The sequence below is a fragment of the Ochotona princeps genome, chromosome 25 (genome assembly GCF_030435755.1).
Source record: "Ochotona princeps isolate mOchPri1 chromosome 25, mOchPri1.hap1, whole genome shotgun sequence".
NCBI lineage: Eukaryota > Metazoa > Chordata > Mammalia > Lagomorpha > Ochotonidae > Ochotona > Ochotona princeps.
The window spans coordinates 2,935,218-2,955,922 of NC_080856.1; the positions used below are offsets into that span (position 1 = coordinate 2,935,218).

Consider the following 20,705-nt stretch of genomic DNA (forward strand, 5'->3'; position numbering starts at 1 on the left):
AAGGAGGAGGAGGGGAGGAGGAGCCCTCCTGCTCGGGGCTGGGCAGGGTTGCTAGTAGGGGTGGGTCCAAGTGTGCTCCATGATGGTGAGGAGCGCCAGCCACGTCTCCTGGGCCGTGGGGATGATCTGTGAGGCCGGCAGCAGGAAGCCGTAGCGCCCGGTGTCTCGTAGCTCAAAGCTGAAGGCGTACTTGATGCCTGTGTCGTAAGCCCAGTCCACGGTGATTCCACTGGCCACATCTAGAAAGGGCCGAGAGGTGCCCCCAAGAGAAAGAAAAGGGCGCAGCTACAGGCGCAGATGCACCCCAAATGGTGTAAGGGGGTCCTGGAGCCAACCCCCCAGCCCAGATTGTACCCCACTGCCTAGCTCGGATCTCATCATGGATGACACCCTGACCATCCAGATCACCTGGAACTCTATGCAAAGAAAGCCTCTCCCCCCCATCCCAATAGATTTTAGAGTAAGACAGGAACTAGGAGCCTTAAGTTCATGCTGCACAGAACAGCCATCGTCTATCCTTCTATCTGGGTGTGGAAGGCATTGGTCACCCTGCTAGATTCAGGGAACTGACGGGCAGCTTGGAGCTGCCCCAGGTGTCCTCCATGTGCCCCGTGCCCCCAGCCCCAGGTGCCTGTGGGGTCTGGAGCACTTGCGAAGGCAGTCTCACTCACACAGTGTGGTGCTGATACTACCAAACATGTACTCGATGCCATGGACTTCATGCAGGGCCTTCACTGCGCCCTCGGCAAGCTGAAACTGCAAAGAAGACACCCAGAGGCTGAGAGGATGGGCTCAGGGCGGGGCGCCACGTCCCCACACCCTCAGAGTGAGCCTTGGGAGTTCCATGTGCCAGGGCCCTGGCGTCACACCTGCTATGCGGCCCATAGCCTCCAGCCGCCTTCTGCCATGTCTGGGGGCCCTGGCCTCTGTCTCTGGGCTTCGGATACATTCAGATTTTCCAGGGACGGGGCCTCCTTTCCCCCAGATCCAGAACACAAAGTCTCACCAACTCCTCCTGGTTTGCGACGGGTTTCAGAGTGTGGCCGTAAGGGTACATGAGCATCTGCGAGTAGCTGTGGATGGAGATCAGGGCCTTGAAGTTCCCGTGGCTGGTGATGAAGTTCGCAGTGGCAGCCACCTCCGGCTCCGACTGAGGAAAAGGCCCGCGGTAAGTCTCTGAGCAGGGGTTGCTGTTAGAACCATTTCCTAAAAGTAAAAGAACACCACCCAAAAGTTCACAATTCCTGAGTGTGGCAGAGACACTCAGGACTCACAAAAGATCCCATGTTTCCCAGGCTGCTCTGCAGTTTGCAGAGGTCATGTGACTACCTTGGACCAATACAAATGTGAGCAGATGGGCCCAGTGCCGTGGCCTAGCGGCTAAAGTTCTCACCTTGAACGCTTTTGGACCCCATATGGGCACCGGTTCTAATCCCGGCAGCTACACTTCCCATCCAGCTTCCTGCTTGTGTCCTGGGAAAGCAGTCGAGGACGGCCCAAAGCCTTGGGACCCTGCACCTGCGTGGGAGACCTGGAAGAGGTTCCAGGTTCCTGGCTTCGGATCGGCACAGCACTGGCCGTTGTGGTCACTTGGGGAGTGAATCATCGGACGGAAGATCTTCCTCTCTGTCTCTCCTCCTCTCTGTATATCTGACTTTCCAATAAAAATAAATAAATCTTCAAAAAAAGAAAAAAAGAAAAGAAAATGTGAGCAGAAATGATGACGTCGTGCCGGGTTTTGACTGTTACAACCAAGGGTAACTTCTGCACAATCTCCCCTGTGTGGGTGGAGCAGAGCATGTTAGGTCCAAGCAGCCTCCTGAACCCCTTGGCGTCCCTGAACAGAGCTGCTCACGACAGTTACCCAGGCCCATTGGACTCTGCATGCATGCAAACTAAGCTCTTATCACGGGGAAGTCCCTGGGTTTGGAAGGCTACTGGTTATTGCTGCATACTCTACTCTGACACCCTGCAGGCATGCGGCCGCTCACAGCCCGGCAACTCCAGAGCGCTGGGGGAGCTTGCTTGGCTTGCTCTTTCAGTCAAATCCTCACTGAGACTCTGTAGAACGGCAGGCCTGCCCCAGGAGGCGAACTAGGAGACGAGGCCTCTCCCGTCTCCACTTCTGCCTCTAAGCAGCAGCCCTACTGACCTGACCTTCCTGGGTTCACTGTCACTCGAGTGTTCACATGTGGTGTCTGCTTGGGTTTTGCACAGGTCTGGTCCCAGGAGCTCCGAGGATTTGGGGACCAGGAGAAGAGGGAAATCTCCCTGGCTGCTCCATGCTGGCCTGGAGCCACAAAGGCAGACAGGTGTGCCAATTCTTCTTGGGCACCTGCTCTGGGTGCTGTGGCTTCTGCTTTCTTGCACGGGCTCAGTTTGTCACTATCTCTTCCTTGAGCCTTTGCTTCTGCCACCTCCTTTCTGCCTCTTCAGCTCTCCTGCTGCCCGCCTCTCCTGCTATGGAGGGCTGGGCTGGGCTGCTCAGACGAGAGGAGTAGCGGGAGAAGCCATCTCAGCTCCTCCTTTCCTGCCTCTTGCCAAGCCCGGCCCAGAGGTCAGGGCTTTCCCCAGCTCCTGCTTCAGTTGATTGTTACTGTTGATTTGAGAGGCAGAGAGACAAAGAAAGCTTTTTTGTCTATTGGTTTGCTCCCCAGATCCCCACAACAGCCAGGGAAGGGCCAGGATGACTCCATCTGGGTTTTTTCTGTAGGCGGCATGGACGTGAGTCCTTGAGTCATCACTTGCCACCTCCCAGGGTACACACTAGCAAGAAGCTAAACTTGAACCCGGGCATTCTGATAGATGGTGTAGGCGACCTAGGTGCCATCTTAACCACTGTGTCAAATGCCTGCCTCCTTTTTAAGACCTTCCCTCTGCTGGTTCACTCCCCAAAGCCTGCAACAGCCAAGGCCACAGTCAAAACCCAGGAACTCTGTCCAGCTCTCCCACGCGGAAGACTGGAGCCAGCTGCCACGGCCTCCCTGCCTGTGTTAGCAGGAGGTTGGAACTGGAGTGGAGCTAGGACTCAAGCATCCTAACTGCCAAGCCAAACACTCCAACTTCTGAAGCGTCCCCTCCCAAGGAAGCCAGAGCACTGGCCTCAGCCAGCCTGGACAGCAGGCTGCTCCACAGGCCAGCTCAGCTCCTGCTGCAGGGGACACAGCAACCTGGCCTCCCCCAGGAGAAGGCTGGGCATGAAGGAGAAAGATGGGCTACACACAAGTTCACAGCAATTAAATTAAAGCAATATTAAAACAATAAACAGAATCTTCCTCGTCGAGTCGCCAGCCCAGGCACACACACACTACTTCTGGCCGTCAGCCGGCCCAGAGGCCAGTCTGTCACCAGGAGTGCCCCTTCCTGGTTTGCCTGTCTCTGCCTGCAGTGGGGATCCAGGCTTGAAGGGGATGTGTCTGCAGAGAGCGGGGTAGTGGGCAGCCCCTCAGGCTGCAGTAGGCCGAGCTGACAGTGGTCTTGCTTGCTGTGTCTGCTGGGAGCTTCTGCACCTGCTACACTCGATGCATGACAGAGAGCAACAGATGAGCAGAGCGGAAAGGCTGAGAGCTTTGTCTGCGTTTGCAGCCCACACACAGAAAACAGCTCCCCTGCCAATGACCAGGTGGCTCTGTCCAAATATGGAGAAGCACTTCAGGCCATTAGTTCTGGTTCGGGCTAAGCAGAGTAAACTAATCTTCCCCTGACCAGATGGGAGGTAGCTGCCTGGCTCCCTGACGTTCACAGTCAACTTCCTCTGAGCCTGCCTCTTTCACAAGTACCTGCTAATGGATTCATTAGCTATTTATTTTTTCCTTCTCTAAAAATGTAATTTGTAGCAAGGGGAAATCTCTGGAAGGACATGGTGACTTATTCAAAGCAGTGACCTTTGCAATGGAAGCATGGACGTTTTGGGCCCCTCTGGGCTTTTCTGTTCTGTTACTGTTTGGTTTGGTTTGTTGCTGTATTTGTTTTTTATGTAGTGTGTGCACATGGATTTTTTTCCCGTGAAAAGGTCCACAAGGGTTATTTTCTTTAAGAGGTAGTTTGTCTTTCTGCCAGCTGGTACACCTCTGGGCACTCAGTGCAGTCAGCTCTGAGCGGCCCATTTAGATGTGGTGGTGATGTGGAGGCAGCCCGTCTCCCTCCCATGACTGGGCACACTCAGCCCTGCAGCAGGGCCTCACGCCCAATGCCCTCAGACCATCCTTATTTTTTTTTATAGACCAGCCCCAAGAAGCCAAATTTTTAAAACAATGGACAACCGGATCTAGAATGTTCTGATGCTGTTGCCCTGATTTGGCCACCTTCCTGTGGATCTGCTTGTCCAAAGAATGGCACTGTGGTCTTGGGACTGTGAATACCACCTCTTGGGCAGGAGCTGTGGCTGTTCTGGACACTCCCTCCTGGCTGGACCCATCTACTCATCACATTGCTGCATTTCCAGAGCCCATGGACCTGTCAGTCTCCCGGCTGGTCCTGTGCCCCCTGCATGAGACCCTCAGGAAGGAACACGAGGAGCCCAGGAGGAAGCCGCCTGCCCTTCGTTGGGTTCACACAGCCCTTCAAGTACGTACTGATTTGTAATGGAAGCTAGAGTCAAAGCAGCCTTGACGGTAAGGATTTGACTCACTCTAGGCTGAACGATTGTTTAGCTTCCCGAAAGGAAAGTAGTTGCAAGGCATTTCCATGTGGTATCCTCTTCAGGGAAGGGCTGGAGGCATTTTGGGGCACTGTAAGCTCCTGGTTTTGAACAACTGGCAAGACTGCATTATGCTTCCTTATACGTCACTCTGCAGAATTTAGGAGTTGACCCTTGCAGCTTGTGGTGATTCAGGAGCCGGGAGCTCCCTCGAGGTGGTGCGCAGTCTGCATGTAGAACACACGTGCTGCCTCTCCGCCCCTCCCACGCCAATCTTAGGAACGTGCTCGCCTGTCCTGGGCCATGACTCAAACATGATTAGCTAACGATGACATTCGTCCCGTGCCTTCCAAGTTATGCGTCAACATGATCTGACTATGTGGGAGAGCCCGCCGAGCACCAAGAACTCTAGGCCTGCCCCCAGGACAAGCAGCCACTGTACCTCCAAAGCCTGAATTCCAGTTCCTGTTGAGATCCACACCAATGCAGAAGACGCCAGGGCTGGTGGACTTGTTCTTCCGCCACAAGCGGTTCTGAGAAAGCCCAGGTCAGGTGACCACTGGGCTGGTTCCGAGGGCTAGGAGCCTCTGACAGCCTGGCCTATGAAGGGGTTGGTGGGGCAGGGAAGGACCCTCTAGAGACAGGCTGGGGATGGCGTGGGAATGAGCCAGGCTGCAGAGCAGGTACTTTTGGTTGAAGTCGGTCTGGGGAGAAACCGTGTCACAGACCTCTAGTGGTAGTTTTCCCTGGGCAGGGGGCCGGAAGCCAAGAGGCTACAGCTGCAGGACCTCCCACCCTCAGGAGGCTGTCTGTCAGAAGGCCCTGGAGGAGCTGGCTCACAAGGACACAGGAACCTCCCCTGCCCACCATGCATCCCAGTGCCCTCACCATGCTGTGGGTAAAAGCAAACCCATCAGGGTTGGCAACAAGCTCTATGAAGATGTCCATGGCATTCAGGATCTCCATCAGCACACCTTCTCTTCTGTATTCACTGACAATCTGCAAGAAAGCTTGAGGGATAGGAGGCTCTTCTGGGCTCTCCCCGGACACGGAGCAGGACACAGGCACAGCCTCTGGCACCAAGGAGACGCAGCAACAGGCTGTCAAGTACAGCCTTTGTGCAGGTCCAAAGACTTGGCTGTCAAACAGCTGGAAGGCATCTATGTGGCTTCTGTGCTGCAGAAGGGCTTGCATGTGGTGGCTGTTCTAAAGGGCAGGAGGGGACTAAACGCCCTACATTTCACCTTTCAGTCTAATCTTTCAGCTGACAGTGAGTGCCCTTACATGAGCAGGCAGCCCCCCACCCCTTCGCCCCCCCGGCCCCATTTCAGCTTTTTGCTACAGATCCTCCTGACCTTCTTGGCAGTCCAGATGCCTGTGGCATGGGTGATCCACTCCCGGGAGTGGATTCCTGTGTCAATCCAGATGGCCGGACGCCGAGAACCTCCCGTGCTGAACTGGAGGAGAGAAGTTTAAGCAAGGCAGCAGTGGTCTGTCCGGGTCTGAGCATAAGGAGACCAGGGGTTTCCTCACCACTAGACCTAGTGTGCTTGGCTTGAGAGAGTGTGCATGCAGGGGCCTCCGCACACCCTGTGTTGTGCCTAGATGTGAGGTCCCTTGGCCCTGCAGTGGCACACGTGCTGGGTAGAATGAGCCTGGCGGAGCTCAGCACTTCCTAGGGTTGAAAGCACATTAAGTGCTTCTTCAATGAGCACAGAAATCTGGTGGGAATCCCGTTGTCACCTATCCGTGCACAACAAGGGTGGGACCCTTACTGCCACAATCCTACAGCTTGCACATGCACCTTGCCTTTCCCCACAGCTCCAACCTGGCCACCACCTGCCAGGAGCTTGACCTTGCCACAGAGGCTCTCACCATGTGAACTGCCACTTGACAGTGAGATTTTACCTTCAGCAGAAGGATGGAGCGATTTTCAAAGCTGTCGCCAATGTGAATCTTTGAGATGATGTCTGAATGCTCAGTGACAAAATTGTCGATCCAGTTATATATCTGAAACCAATGATATTGTTGTGACATAGCCATTCAACAGGGAGAAAAGTGGCCCCGAGCCCTCTCTGAATGCTCTCCTCAGTGCATGCTACTCAACGTGCTCCCGTCTCCCACGGGTCTGAAAGAACAGCGATCGAAAATTTCAAAAATCAAGGTAGTAACAGGCGAGAGATTTATACAGTCTGAAGAGAAACCAACCAGGCCCTGTTGTAAAAGGAGAATATGGCAGCGCATTTGGTGCTCTAGCAGGAGAACAGAACTAAATGGACAACTATCCTAAACAAACAATGACAGCAAAAAAGTCTCGGTGAGTGGAGCCAGTGGACATTGGGAGGGTGACGTCATCCTTGGATCTGTGACATCAGCAGCATTTCAAAACCATCCAAGCGGCCTGGACAGAACCCTCGGAGTATGTCCACGTGGAGCCTCTGGTTGACATGAGGTGGGTTCCTCATCCCTGGGCACTGGACGTGTGGAAAGTCGTGAGTGGTTTTCCCCTTTGTTTCTCCCCTTCCCCGGGAACAAGAAGAAATAGCAAATTTGGAAGCAATGAATTCCCCCTATTTTCCCTAAACCTCGATCCTTCCCACCCTGATGAACCATGTAATCATTATTTTAAAAAATAATAAGTTAATTACTTAATTTTAAAAATCAAGGTAGGCATTTGGTGCAGCGGTAAGCCACCACTTGGGACACCTGTGGGTCGTATTAGAATGCCTGACTTCACCTCCTGTATCTACTCTCATCCCAACTTCCTGCTGCTGTGGGCCCCGGGAGGCAGCAGGTGACGGTCCAAACAGTTGGTTGCTGCCACCACGCAGAAGATTCAGATGAAGTTCCGGGCTGCTGCCTCGGCCTGACTCAGCCCCAGCTGCTGAGGGCATTTAGAGAATGAGATGGCTCTTCCATGCATTCTCCCCGTCTCCTCAACTCCCTCCACATGCCAGGGCTTCAAATAAAGTTTAAAAAAACGTTTAGACAAACTCCTTGAAAAAAAAAGAGAAAAATTTATTACAAAATCCAAGCTGTCCAAGGCATCAAGTGTGGTGAGCCTGGAGTCCCAGGCTCTGTGTCCCTTGAGTCTGCTCGGCTAGCCAGGACGCGCTGCCTGAGTGCCTCTGCTTGGAAATGCTCTCCAGCCTTTGGCCCATGCAGGCCGCTTGACTGAGCGCACAGGCCTTGAATCTATTTTTACCTTTTTGTCGCTGGCAGGGTCCCCCACGAGCAGGATTCGGGCTTTAGTGACTTCAGACATCACTAAGTAATGACAGACTTACTCCTGCTCCTTGTCTTCCAATCTATGTGAGGACACCGAGTCCTCCAGGACAGGTCATAGGAAAGGGGGATCGTGGTGAGGGTCACAGAGTGGACAGTGCCAAGAGTGTCCTGCTTCATGCATCAAGTGTGCCTTCGGTCTGTTTCAGAATGAGTGTCCCCGTGCCCTCCTGTGTAAACAAGCCACAGCTGCTCACCTTCCCTGGCTGGCTGTAACTATACCCACGAACTTCTCTAAATGAAGACAATTCTAGTTCCATGGGAGTTACTCTCCGGCGTTCCTGGCTTCCTGCTCCTTTTACCCTCAAGCAGTCACAGCTGTGGCCACTGAGCGCCATCCCTGGTCCTGGAAAGGTTGAGACCCCTAGGTCTCTAGCCAGAGGTTTGGGTCAGCAGGCCTCCTCCGCGCTGCCCCGTGCTGGCCTATCACAGGGCATTGCTGAGTCCTGTACCTGCCTCAGGCTTGTACTGTTGACCCACAGTCCCTTCTAACCGAATGTCACTTCTTGTCTGCCACTCACCCCCACAGGCTCCCCCATACCCTGGAGTCCTCCCTGGTCTCTCCCTCAGACCAGAGACTTGAAGGGAACACACAGCAAGTGACGAAAGAGCATGGTCGAGGAAGACCCACCTCCTCCAGGGTGTGGTAAGAGGAGTAACTGAAGCTGCTCGTGCTGCGCTCCAGCCGGCGGGACTTTGCCATGGCTTCTCTCTCCTCATCCAGCAGGACCTGGGAGACAGGGACATAGACTGGAACACGCACTGGAACAGGAACTGGAACAGGAACAGCAAGGCAGGGCTGGAGCACTCCAGCACAGCCCCTTCTGCACGCTACCCCAGCTGGCTGTGCAGACACAGTGTCAACACAGAAAAACGAGCCCCTGCAGCAGACGGGGTGACAGGTGCCATTTCCCACAGGGGCCCGGGGCATGCAGGGCAAAGAGCCAGGTCCTATGTCTGTTCCTGCGGCTTCCTCAGCTTTAACACTGGGAAAGCAACATCTTCCTTGCTAGCGCCTAGAGTAAACGGGAGGAGCAGGTGGGAAGGTGTTTTGAAGATGTTCACGGTTCCGCTGCCAACACTGCTTACAGTGCAGTCAGGGCCAGGTGGAACCACGTGGGTGAGAGAGCTCCTGGCTGGGAGCAGAGGGCTGCCCAAACAGCAGCATCGACTCCACTACCAGGAAGTAGCCCAGAAACTGGCATCCAAGCCAGAGCCAGTCCTGCTCATTCATTTCCTTTGTTAAAGATTTGTTTGTTTGAAAGGCAGTCACAGAGACAGAGGGAAAGACATAGAGAGAGATCCCCTTTCTGTTAGCTTGCTCCCCAGATGGCCCCCCACTGGCCAGTGCAGAGCAAGGCCAAAGCCATTAGCCAGGAGCGGCATCTGAGTCTCCCCGGGGGGCCCAACCACGCAGACCATCTGAGTCTCCCCGGGGGGCCCAACCACGCAGACCATCTTTCACTTCTTTCCCAGGAGCGTTCGCGGAGAGCTGGAGCAGAAGTGGAGCAGCCAGAACGTGAACTGGCACCATGTGGCATCACGGGCAGAGGCTTTACCCACCATGCTAAGCTGCTGGCCCCCCCATTTATCAAGTCACATGCTTCCTAAACATAAGTACAGGAGTGCTGAAAGTCTGCCCTGGGCATGTCTGCACTCAGCCCTCACCTGACACGTCCCCAGGCCACAGGGAGGACAGTGGAAGGCCTGGTGTTGGGTCAGTCACTCACTGCTCAGACACCCTGGGACCCTTTTCCCAGCTTGAATTTCTGTGAGGTGCTCAGGCGCCCTGTAGGCACCTCTGCTGCACCCAACGTATACCACAGATTAGGATTTGAAGCAATTTTTGTTTCTTAATGTTTACACTTGAGTTCTGTGTTCCTCCTGCTTCAGTGAGGAGGGACTTGGAAGCAGCTCCGACTACGTGCATGCACTGAGTTCCAGCCGGACTGGCTGGACTGCGAGCATTCCTTTGCAAAGCTGGGATTTCTGGGTGAGACAAACATGGCTGGAAGTGACCTGCTTCCCACCAGCGATTGCAAGCACCACCCTGGGAGGCTCCAATAAAAGCAATCTGTCTTCTTCCCAGAAAACCGCCCCAAATCTTAGCCGTCCAGCGTGACCACTGGGGGTTGATATCACCAGCTGTGGGCAGCAGCTGCAGGGGGACAGCAGCTGGGCCAGGCACAGGGAGCCAGGGCAGGCTGAAGTGAAAGGGCCCCAAAGTCTAGTTTCCAAAGGTTTGATGAGAAATTGGAAGGAAACCGAGAACGGTCCTTCCCACGCAGCCGCAGCCCCAGGGACCCCCACAGGAAGAGGAGCTGGGAGGCAAATGGGAAGTCAGCCCCCAATGCAGACAGCTTCCCATACACCCTCAGAGCCCCAAGGATGTGCTTAAGCTTCTCACGCACTGGGGCCTCGGGCCTCACGGCTGGGCCCCGAGCCCAGGAACATTCATCTACTCTGGCCAGAAAAGCACACACGTGTGCTGCCTTCCCAGGGCTCAGGCCCAAGAGGCAGCAGGAAGGCAACAGTGGTCCCAAGCACAGCGGGTCATCACAGCCATGCAGGGCTTTGCAGGAAAAACTCAACCAGCCCAGAAGTCAGCCACCTGCCTCCCTGGAAGCCGCAGACAGAGGAAGTAAAGGCTTTGTGTGAGATCATTTCTACAGGAAGGAAGAGGGCATTAGGCAGAGAGCAGCAGCCCCAGGGTGGGGAAGAAGGGCAATTTGCACCCCTCCCCAGGTGAAGCTGAGGCCTGGACAGCCAGTCAAACTCCCGCCATGGGTATGAGGCATACCACATGGGGACACAGGGTGCAGTGCCAGCTCTGCAACCAGGTGGTCTCTTCTGGACAGCACCTCAGGCCTTCTCCTCCAGGCCCCACGTTTGCAGCAGCTGCCATTGGACACGGAGGCAGCCCAGAACCAATGTCCTTACAATGTCAAGGCTGACCCCTGCAGCGTGGCTCGCTGCTCAGAAGGGCCGAGTAAAAGTACAACATTGCTGAAAAGCCAGTGCTGACCCCTGAGGAGGCGACGGGACCAAGGCAGAGAGCCTGGGTCTGGGGTCTCAGACCCAACCCTGATAGTGCCACCAACTGGGGCAAGTTACTAACGTGCCCAGGCTTCAGCTTCCTCGCAGTGGTGAGGACCGCGTTATCACATGTTTCAGCCAACCCTGAAAAGTGCTTCCACAGGGTTGGAAGGATAATACTTCCAAAATACTTCAAACATTGTTGAGCAGGTCGTAAATGCTAACAGTAGCAACCTTGGGATGCTCCAGGCTCTGCAGGAACCCTCCCGAGAGAGCGTGGCATCCCAGCTACTTGGACAGCAGGCAACAACACTGAGCGCAGTGCCCACTTCTCGTGGGCCCCTCGTCTCGCCATGACCGCCCCTTTCTTCCCAGCCTTCTCTGGTCCTGCCTGCTCTCCTGGCTCCTGTCTAGAACTTCCACCCGGCCAGACATAGTCCACAGCACTTCCGGTTTAACCCGTTGCTATCCCACAAGCAAGCACTGTCAAGCACACATTATGTGCCAGGTGCTGAGCATACAGCAGCCAACAGAACAAACTGCCTGTCCACGTGGAGCTTTAAGTCTAGTGGGAAGGCAGAAAATAAGTGAGAGAAGAGGATATTAAAACATGACAAATGCTGGGGAGAAAAGTCCGGCAGGAAAAGGGAAGTAGGAACTGAGTCAGTGAAGGAGATGAGAGTATACTTTAAAACAAAGGGGAAGATGCCATGTGTGTGGCTTGGAAAAGCAGCGAGAAAACAAGCCATGCGGCCGTGTACAGGAACAGCATTTCAGAAACAGGGATCAGTCAGCCCAAAGCCCGGACGTGGGAATCCAGTGCTGGGCCTAAGGCAGGAACAGGCCAGGCAGGTCCCGCCTCAGGGACCTTGATCAGGGACCTTGATCAGGGACCTTGATCAGGGACCCTGATCAGTGGATCAGGGCGAGGGGATGCTTGGTGCCTTGGAGGAGGAGGGGAAGGCGCAGGCGACGAGGTCTCAGAGCCATCTCAGGCACTGTAGTTTTCACTCCTGCCATGGAAGCCACTGGAGGTCTTGAAGCAGAGAAGTGACTCTAAGTGAACCTGCATATTTTTCAAGGTTGCTGTTTTGAAACCAGACAAAACAGAAGCAAGAGCAGGGAGGGGGTGGACAGTTAGCGCTGCCGGAGTACGCGAGATGAGCGGGGCCAGCGGATGGCTCTCGGTACGCTGAGAAGGCAGAGCTCAGGGGACCTCACGGGCTCTACTGATGGGTGGGATGTAAGGTGTGTGAACATTAAGCAGGAGTAGATGTCTCTCCCCGCAGCCGGGACACCTGTGTCCCCCGTCAGAGTGATGAGGTTCGTTCGCTACCCAAGTCTGCTCCTGACTCCAGCTTGGGACACAGCAGCTGACGGCTTCAGCGGCTTTGGGGCCCCTGCAGCCTGTATGGAGACGCGGATTGCCTTGCACGTCCAGTCCCTGGCTGGTACAGGCATTTGGGAAATGAATTAGAAAATGTATGATTCTCTGCTTCCGATATAAGTAATTCTTAAAAATTTAAAAATAAAAGAATGGCTACAAGTTTCCTGTCTGAGCAAAAGGTGGGCACTGCTGTTCTTGAGCTGGGGGCAGCTGTGCAGGAGCACGTGGGAGACGGGCATGCTTGCTGGGACTTGTCGAGTCCGAGATGCCCAGCTGGCACCACATGGGAACACGGCGCAGGGGTAAGCCCAAAGAATCCAGGAGTCAGGAAGGAGGTGCTGATGGAGGCGTAGATGAGAGTCGTCAGCAGGTGTGGGGTCAGAACACAGCGATCCTGGGCTAGGGCAAGGAAGAGAATTCCAAGGCTGAGCCGGACGTGGGAACCAAGCAAAGCACCCTCCAGGGCAGAGCAGTGACCCGGACGCCAGACAGGGCACGTGCCTCAGCTGTGCTGGCCAAAGATGACCACCAAGCCAGAGCAGACGTTCCGGAAGCTGACTGGTGAAATGAGGGCTAGACAGACTTAGCACAGAGGACGGGAGGGCATGGCAAGTGGGTCGGTCCTGCGTGGAGGTCTGCTCTCAGGGAAGCAGAGGGACGGTGGCTAGAGGGGGCCAGGAAGACACCCAGGTATGACTTTCATGATGGGGTAAACACCTCTGCATGCTGGTGGGAGACAGCCAGTTGGGAGAGGGGCTGGTGAAGCAATATTTACACAAAATTGTATTCCACTCAGGATGGCCAGAGCCTGGGTGATTTCTTTGTTTCTTTTTTTTTTCTTGTACTTTTTCCTTATTTTCCAAATTATCTAACATGAATATTTATTAATTTTGTAATCAGAAAAAAAAGCCATTAAAATCCACAGAGCTAATTGCTCAAGTGAGGTTTTTCCATAGTGACTCATCCTAGGGGGAAAAAAAACACCAAGGAGCTTCAAAGAAGGAGGAGGTAAAGAAAAATGAAATGCAAATAGAACTCACTCAAAATCAGATAATTTCTTGCCTGGCCCACTGCGATTTCCTCAGCGCCCTCCCGCCTGTCAGCCTCCCTGGTCCCGTGGCCAGCTCAGTGCTGTCACTGTGGGAATGGTGTTTGTGAAATGCAGGTCCTACTGTGCCCAGGCTCTGCCGGGGGCCCTGCCGGTGGTCAGTGGCAAAGCCCCAGCTTGCTGCAGCGCGAGGATAGCCTGTTGCCAGTCAGGGCTGCGCTCCCCAGCCCTGGCCCCTCTTCAGCTTTCTCCATGTGCTTCCATGGCAACCGCTCTCCCCCATCCCCATTCTCCGTCCTGCCATTGTCAGCTCCCGGTTCCTCCTGCCTGCCACGGTCCCATCCCCCACTAGGCCCCCAGGCGCCCTGGATAGGGGTGTTGATGTTTTCTCTGAGTCGCTGGCAGCTTCCCGTGTGCAGCACACAGTAGGCGTGTCTGCACTGGGCCAGGAATGAATGGTCTGATCACCTCCCCGCCACCGCCGTCCAAGCAGAAAGCTACCTTGCTTTCCCTGCTCCCCCAGCCCGCCCTGCCAGCCTCCCCTCCTCATCTCCTGTCCACCAATGCTAAAATCCCCCACACTAGGTCCTGGCCCCACCCCCTGCTGGAGCCAGGGGCCCCTGGAAGCCAAAAGCACTGTCCACTAAGGTCCCTCCCTGGACATACTTGTCCTGAGATGGCCACCAGGTGAACTCCGCCCACAGAGTGACTGAGAGCTCACTGTGCCAGATGCCAAGACAGAGGCAAGCAGAGGACAGGGCAACCAGGCCTGGGTGTCATTTAGAAGCCCGCAGCTGACAGGCCACGCAGCGCAAAGGCCCTAGCCAACCTGCAAGCCAGCAGCCTGAGCTCCACTCTCTGGACTGGGCCCCCGTCACCCCATAAGTCCACCCCACAGGACAGCCTCTGCCCCGTGCAGCGCCTGAGCCCCTGCCTGCCCTGTCACCTGGAGCAGGGCAGGGCAGAGCACATTGGAGACCGCCCTTCCTGACCAGGTTAGCGCTCAGAGTTGAGAGGATGTTTTCCTGGGCTGGGCTGGGCTGGGAGCACCATTGGAGAGGACTTGAGGAAGGAGGACAGCCTGGCGAGGGTGGGGGCTGGGGCTCAGAGGTGACTCCAGGGCTGTCCCTGACAGGGAGATTGGCAGAAAGGCTTTGCAGACCTCTGCGAATCTGTTTGCCAAATGCTGCGGGGGTTCCCCGGGGCGGGGCAGAAGCCAGAAGATGTGAACTGGAAACTAGAAGTCTGGCCTCAACAGGAGAATTCAGTTCTGTTTCTTTTGATGTGGTGGCCTCTTTTGTCTGTGGGAGTTACCCCCTTTTTTTCTGGTGGGGGATTTAATTAGAGAAGCAGTCCCCTCCCACATGTTGAGCAGGAAACAGCTGTGCCTCAGGAGGGGCAGCCGCCTCTGAGTGGCCCCAGGAGCCCGGCCCTTGCGTCTGGGAAAGGAATGCAGCCTAATGCATTTATCCCTTGGCATGCAGTGTCAAGTGTGCACTCCAGAAAACTGTGTTCCCACACTCTGAGCCCTTGCAGGAGCGTGGAGCTGGACAGCGTGGTTGGCCATGAGGCCGTGTGAACACAATCCCACAGGTACCCAGCCAGGAGGAGCATCCTGGGAGAGAGGCGTCCCCAACGAGCAAGGAGGAAGAAGGCTTGGGTTCAGAGACACTTTGGGTCAAAACGATTAAAGTACAATCCCATGATGTTCAGAGAAGACCCCATAAAGTATCTTATAGAGTGGGGGCAGGGAGGCTGGGATGTTTAGGCTGCAGGTTTTCTGTAGGGTGTTTGGAGAAGGTGGAAGGGTTAAGTCGTTGCAGTTGAACACAGACAGGGTCATAGATAGCAGCCTCCCTGAGAGGGTCGAATCAGGACCCTCCGGGACAGACAGCTGCCAGTGCCTGGGTAAGTCCCAGCTCTGTTGCCATTCGGCTGATGCAGCTGGGAGACAGCAGAGGATGGCTCGAGCCGTGGGGTCTCTGCCCCCCAGGTGGGAGAACCCAGATGGAGTTCCTGGCTCCTGGCTCCGGCCTGGCCCAGCCCCAGCTGTTGTGGGCGTTTGGGAAGTGAACCAGCAGATGGAAGATCTCTGTCTTATTATTCCTGTCTCTTGTCACTCTGCCTTTCCGAGACACATGTTTATTTTGTGCTGAAGTGTGGACTCTGCACAGCTTACTGCTATACCTTTGCACGAATGGTTCCCAGACCCTTCGCAGCTGCCGCACTGTCGCCCTCCCTGGCCCCCTGGCCTACCGCGTTGCTGTTGGCTCTCAATCCCTGCCAAAGGAAGTCCACATTAGGCTCCTTACCATCGTGACTGTGCGAGTGCCTCCTGCCTCACCAGCTCCGGCCTGGGCCCCACTATTCTCTGAGAAGCGTAGCTTTCATGCTCACAAATACAGGCCACACAGTGCCCGTTTTTAGACCTGTGTGTTTTCCCTCCATGTTGCACCCAGAAGAAATATGGAGGGCGGTCCTCAGCCTTGGGGGGAGAACGGCAGGTGGGGGTGGGGCGCCTCACCTGGATGTCCTCAATCATGATGTCATAGGCAAGGCCGTGAGACTCCAGGTAAGCTTTGATGTCCTTCAGTTCAGAAAAGGGAACCCTCATGTCCACGGGCAGGCTGGGTCTGGCTGGGACACGCCAGAAGTCCACCTCATTCACAAAGGAAAGAAACAGAAACAGCTGGGTTGCAAACTCCGACACACAATCCTGGGGAGAGCCAGTGACCTTCTCTTCCAAACACAGAAGGGCTCTGGACCTGGACTGACAGTCCGAGAGCCAAGCACAACACCAGACAGTCTGCTGCTTGCTTTTCTTTCTCTCTCTCTTTCTTTCTCTCTCTCTCTCTCTCTCTCTCTCTCTCTCTTTTCCTTCCTTCTTTCCTTTCTTCCTTTAAGATTTATTTATTTTTATTGGAAAGGTCAATTTGCAGAGAAAAGGAGAGACAGAGCTCTTCATCTGCTGGTTCACTCTCCAAGCAGCCACAATAGCCAGAGCTGAGCCAATCTGAAGCCAGGAGCCAGAAGCTTCTTCCGGGTCTCCCACATGAATGCAGGGTCCCAAGGCTTTGGGCCGTCCTCTGCTACTTTCCCAGGCCACAGGCAGGGAGCTGGATGGGAAGCAGAGCTGCCAGGACACGGACCAGTGCACATCTGGGGTCCTGGTGTGTTCAAGGTGAGGATTTAGCCACTGAGCCATTGTGCCAGGCCCAGTCCTGGAATTTCTTTGTCTAATGTCAGGCACCTTTTGCCTCACTCACACATGGCAGTGCCTGGATCCCCAGAGGTTCTTTACATGGTTGCTTAGGGAAGAACACTCATCCTCGGAGATGCCAATACAGACAAGAACCAAGTCAAGAGCAAATGCCAGGACCAGCACTGTGCTGCAGCGTGTCAAGCCCTTCCTGGTGGTGCTGGCGTCTCATTGTGGCTACCAGTTTTGGAAAGCGCGGGTGCTGGCCCAAGTACTTGGTCTCCCTGTGGGAGACCTGGACAGAGTTCCCGACTCCTGGCACCAGCCTGGCCTAACCGTGGCTGTTGCAGGCACTTGGGGAGTGAAGCAGCAGAGAGAAAACCGCTGTCTCTCTGCCTCCTTTAACTGTGCCTTCCAGATAAAAAATTAATTAAAAAATACAGAAGAAGAAGAGCTGCCAGCATTTCGCCTAGCCCCAGCAGGTGCAGGGAAGACTGCCCTGGCTCCCACCCTGTCCTTCGCTCTGCCCAAGCTTTCCAGTTTGGGAAAAGGAGAGAATTACAGGAATTGTGCGCGTTCTGTGAGGAACACTCCTCAGCAGCGTCAGGGCTGAGGCCATGTCCAGAACACCTGGTCATTCCCACAGCTCTCTCACAGACACTGCTGCCCTCCCCGCCGCATTGTAATAGAGAAAATGGTTTTTTTCCATTGCGAAACTTGTAGAGAACAAAATGTTCCTGGAAACAAACATTCAAGCTGATGGAGACAAACCCAACAATGAGATGAGCCACTGCAGCAGGGGACGGGGGAGTCCATTACAAGCCACACGCTATCTCACTCGGGAACATACGTGTCTCCAGGTGGTTTGTGAACACTCCTGCTGTTTACAGAGCAGCCTCCCAGTCAGGGGCCGTTACCCAGGACAGCAGAGAAAACTGAAATACACAGCCAGAAAGGCTGCCTGGGTCCCCGGCAGGTGTCTCCGGGCATTCCTGAAGAGGAACCATGTGTGGCTTTCCCATAGCTCTGTGAGCTTCAGCAGAAGACACAAACAGGGCAGAGGTCGGGGGCTGGGAAGAGCAGCTCCAGTTGCCAAGTGGGGGTCCCCGGGACCCGAGGGAGGCCTCACCTTTTGGGGTTTCAGGCCCTCCAGATCCCGAAGAAGCGAAAGCTCCTTCTCGTCTTTGGCCAGGACTCGAAGAACCTGGTCTCTGGAAAAACACAGAGAGAAGCATGGATGCTGTGCAGGTGCTTCCTGGCAGGCCGGCTGGCTCGGGAGAGAAGACTGGCAAGAAGTTCTGGAAGGCAGGAGTGACCCAAGAGGCTGGGAGTGATAGAGCCCCAAGGACAAACCACCCAGGGGAGCAAATAAAGCCTGTTGGTGCTACTGCTGAGCCAAAAGCCAGGACAGGGAGAGGAGGATGGGGAACGAGTGTGGTGCAGGGTAACAGGTGTGTGTGTGTGTGTGTGTGTGTGTGTGTGTGTGTGTGTACAAGAGGGCAACAACAGAGTAGACATGGGACTGGAAGGGTCAACAGTGACCCCAAGTGCTCTTCATGGGCCCCCAAGGTCATGCTCTGTCCAAACCCCATAGAAGGAGAGACCAGATAATCCCACTCCATCTCATCAAAGGGCAGCTGAGTCCTTTCCCTGTCTAACCAAGAGCCATGCAGAATGAGGGCCAGGGTAGACCCTTGACTGGCTCAGACCCCAAGGGCAAGCACCCCCTCAAAGCTGTGTCGACCTCTGCTCTGGGACCTTCCCCAGGGGAAGCATGTCATTCTAGAACTTTCTACTCCTGGAGAGAAGACAATATTTTTGGCCGGGATAAGTAGTTGTTGAGGCTTTACCAACTTCCTTAATAATCTAAGGAGAAGTTTGAACTCTTCACTCCCCCCCAAAAAAATGTATGTCTGGAAATAGTTGCCAGTGGTTTGGGGGCACTCGGGGAGACCTGCAGCCTGAGCTTGCATTTGAGAGGTTTGTAAACAGTCAGCTAGTCTGCCACACAGCACCCGGGAAGGAAGCTCCAGAGCTGGAAGTGGGCACAGGATGGGAACCCGAGCCACTGTGTCTCCCCCTTGGTCAGGCCCCAGCCACACAGTGGCCTCTCCCCTTGGCCGCGCTGCCCTGTCCTCTTCCCCCTCACCACTCACCCTGTGAAATTCATTTGGCCCAAAGCTGTTGCCAAGAGGAAGCCGCAGACGAGAGGCACGGCGTGCGCGGGAGGCAGCCCCAGGCCGGTGGCAGGCAAGGCAGGGCCCTGCATGCTGCTTCCTGCAGGCGCTCAGGGCCTCCCCTGCCGCTCAGGCATGGCCCGGCCTCACACAGCGCAGCACCTAAAGACCGGGAGGGCTGGCCTGAGACAGGGGCCAGGCTCTCCCTCACACCAGGCCTTGGGAGAGTGAGAGCCTCCCCCTCTCGTCTCTTGGAGGAACGCAGACGCAGGGGGACAAGGCCCTCTGCTTTCCCTTCCTATTGGGAGTAGGGGCCCTGGCAGAGCCAGCCTCAGGCCTGCAGATGAAGAGGAGTGGCTGGTGGCTCCAAGAAGTCATGCCATTCCTCCCTGCTCAGTGAGCTCCCTCCCAGTCTCCCAGCCCTGTCCCCGGGCACAGGCATCCCTGAAAGCCCGCTGCCCTCCAAGAGCCAGCCGCATGCCGCATTCCTGTCTAGAAGCTCAGAGCCTCTGTAACCTCAGCCTACCCGGCTGATGATACACCCTCTCCCTACCTCACAAGGCTTGGGGACTAGTAGATGAGACAGCTTGGTGAACTGGCTTGACAAAGCCTGCAAAATGTAATAGATCGTTATTTCAAAGGCACTGACTCTCGTCAGCGCTGCATTTTAGCTCAGTCCTCCCATCGCAAGGGGCAGATCGGGTGAAGAAGAGAGCGGACGGGAAGACTGAAGGGACTATGTGCTGTGTGAGCAGCAGTTCAGCTGAGAGGCCCTGGGCTCTGTCTCCAGGCAGTCACCAAAGGCTAGGACAACCGACGCACTTTCTGCTGGACAGGAAGGCCACCCTGGTAGTTATTCCAGGTCTCAACATAGAACAGAGCTGCTTTCTCACACAACCCCCTTCATGGTGTGGGAATAGTAGGGAGAAAACAGAGCCAGCACACAGAGCATTCGTATTAGGAGGAGAAAGTTGGAGATGATGCTTGGATGACAAATGATGACCTAAACAGAAAATCCACAGCAGGTGGGAAAAAGGCAAGACTAAATTCAACAAAGTTGTTCAGCAGACAGTGTCAACAAAAGGCCACTTAACTGTCACCAGCGATTCTCAGAAGCCCCCCTTCCCATCCGGACTTTCCCAGAATGGCCAATTAACTGGCCATGCGTGTAGAGACGGAAAGCTCTTTTATCGACAGAATGTGCTGCTCACCCCCCTCCGGCCCTACTCCATTATTTCATGGTTCAGCTGTTCAGAGGCGCCCAACCCTCCTAGAACCCTGGCTCTGGGCATGCTCAGACAGGAACATCAACAGAGGGTTTAAGGACCCAGAAAAGAAAGTAGTTACACTTTCCACCCAAGCAACATTCAGACTTAGTAACAACGTGAGTAGAAGAATGCGCTAAGAAACAAGAGCTCAGAATTGTCAAAGGAAAACGAGGGGACGGGGCTAGTCATCAAAACCAGCCAGCGTCTTCTGGTTCCAAAGCATCCATTTAAGTCACTGCTAACGAGACCACCACCCCCTTGGTAGCGGTGGGGCGAGGGAAAGAGAAAGAGTGAGAACAAGAGAGAGAGAAAGCGAGAGGAACCGTCCAGAATGCTTTCCTATGGCAGCACTTCCAGTAGAACTTTCCGTGATAATGGAAATGTTCTATATTCACACTGGCTGATAGGACAGTCACTGGCAACTAGAAATGGGGCTGGTCAGGCTGAGGAAGTGGACTTTTAAATTCATCTAGCTTTAAAATGTAATAGCTACATGTGGCTGATGAATACCATACTAAACTACGGAGGAGTTACATGGGAGTTCACCAACCCTAAAACACACAGACCACAGCAGCCAAGTTTGAAGCAGAGAACTACAGATGTGTTTGACCTGGTACCTCATCCTGCCTTCCCATTCATGACTAATTATACAACTGAACATGGACT

At 54.8% G+C, this 20,705-nt stretch overlaps 1 protein-coding gene across 1 annotated transcript; it reads right to left on the bottom strand.

The window, feature by feature from the left end:
* On the bottom strand, positions 1 to 20,215 carry CPA5 (carboxypeptidase A5). Its single transcript, XM_004592566.4, has 13 exons — positions 19,907 to 20,215; positions 19,325 to 19,381; positions 18,751 to 18,933; positions 17,724 to 17,805; positions 15,920 to 16,054; positions 8,556 to 8,654; positions 6,548 to 6,649; positions 5,995 to 6,096; positions 5,528 to 5,638; positions 5,082 to 5,172; positions 1,007 to 1,206; positions 672 to 756; positions 1 to 239 (listed from the first exon to the last, which is right to left on the bottom strand). Exons 3-13 carry the CDS (start codon positions 18,861 to 18,863, stop codon positions 52 to 54), a joined length of 1,308 nt encoding a protein of 435 aa, XP_004592623.3. The 5' UTR covers positions 18,864 to 18,933; positions 19,325 to 19,381; positions 19,907 to 20,215; the 3' UTR covers positions 1 to 51.
* Between the last annotated feature and the right edge of the window lie 490 nt (positions 20,216 to 20,705).

Excerpts from the sequence above, each read along its gene's own strand:
- CPA5 (XM_004592566.4), bottom strand. The coding sequence starts at position 18,863 with ATGCAGGGCCCTGCCTTGCCTGCCACCGGCCTGGGGCTGCCTCCCGCG. Across the intron at positions 6,097-6,547 it reads GCTCCATCCTTCTGCTGAAG|TTCAGCACGGGAGGTTCTCG; the intron begins GTAAAATCTCAC and ends TCTCTCCTCCAG. Across the intron at positions 240-671 it reads TAGTATCAGCACCACACTGT|ATGTGGCCAGTGGAATCACC; the intron begins GTGAGTGAGACT and ends GGCCCTTTCTAG.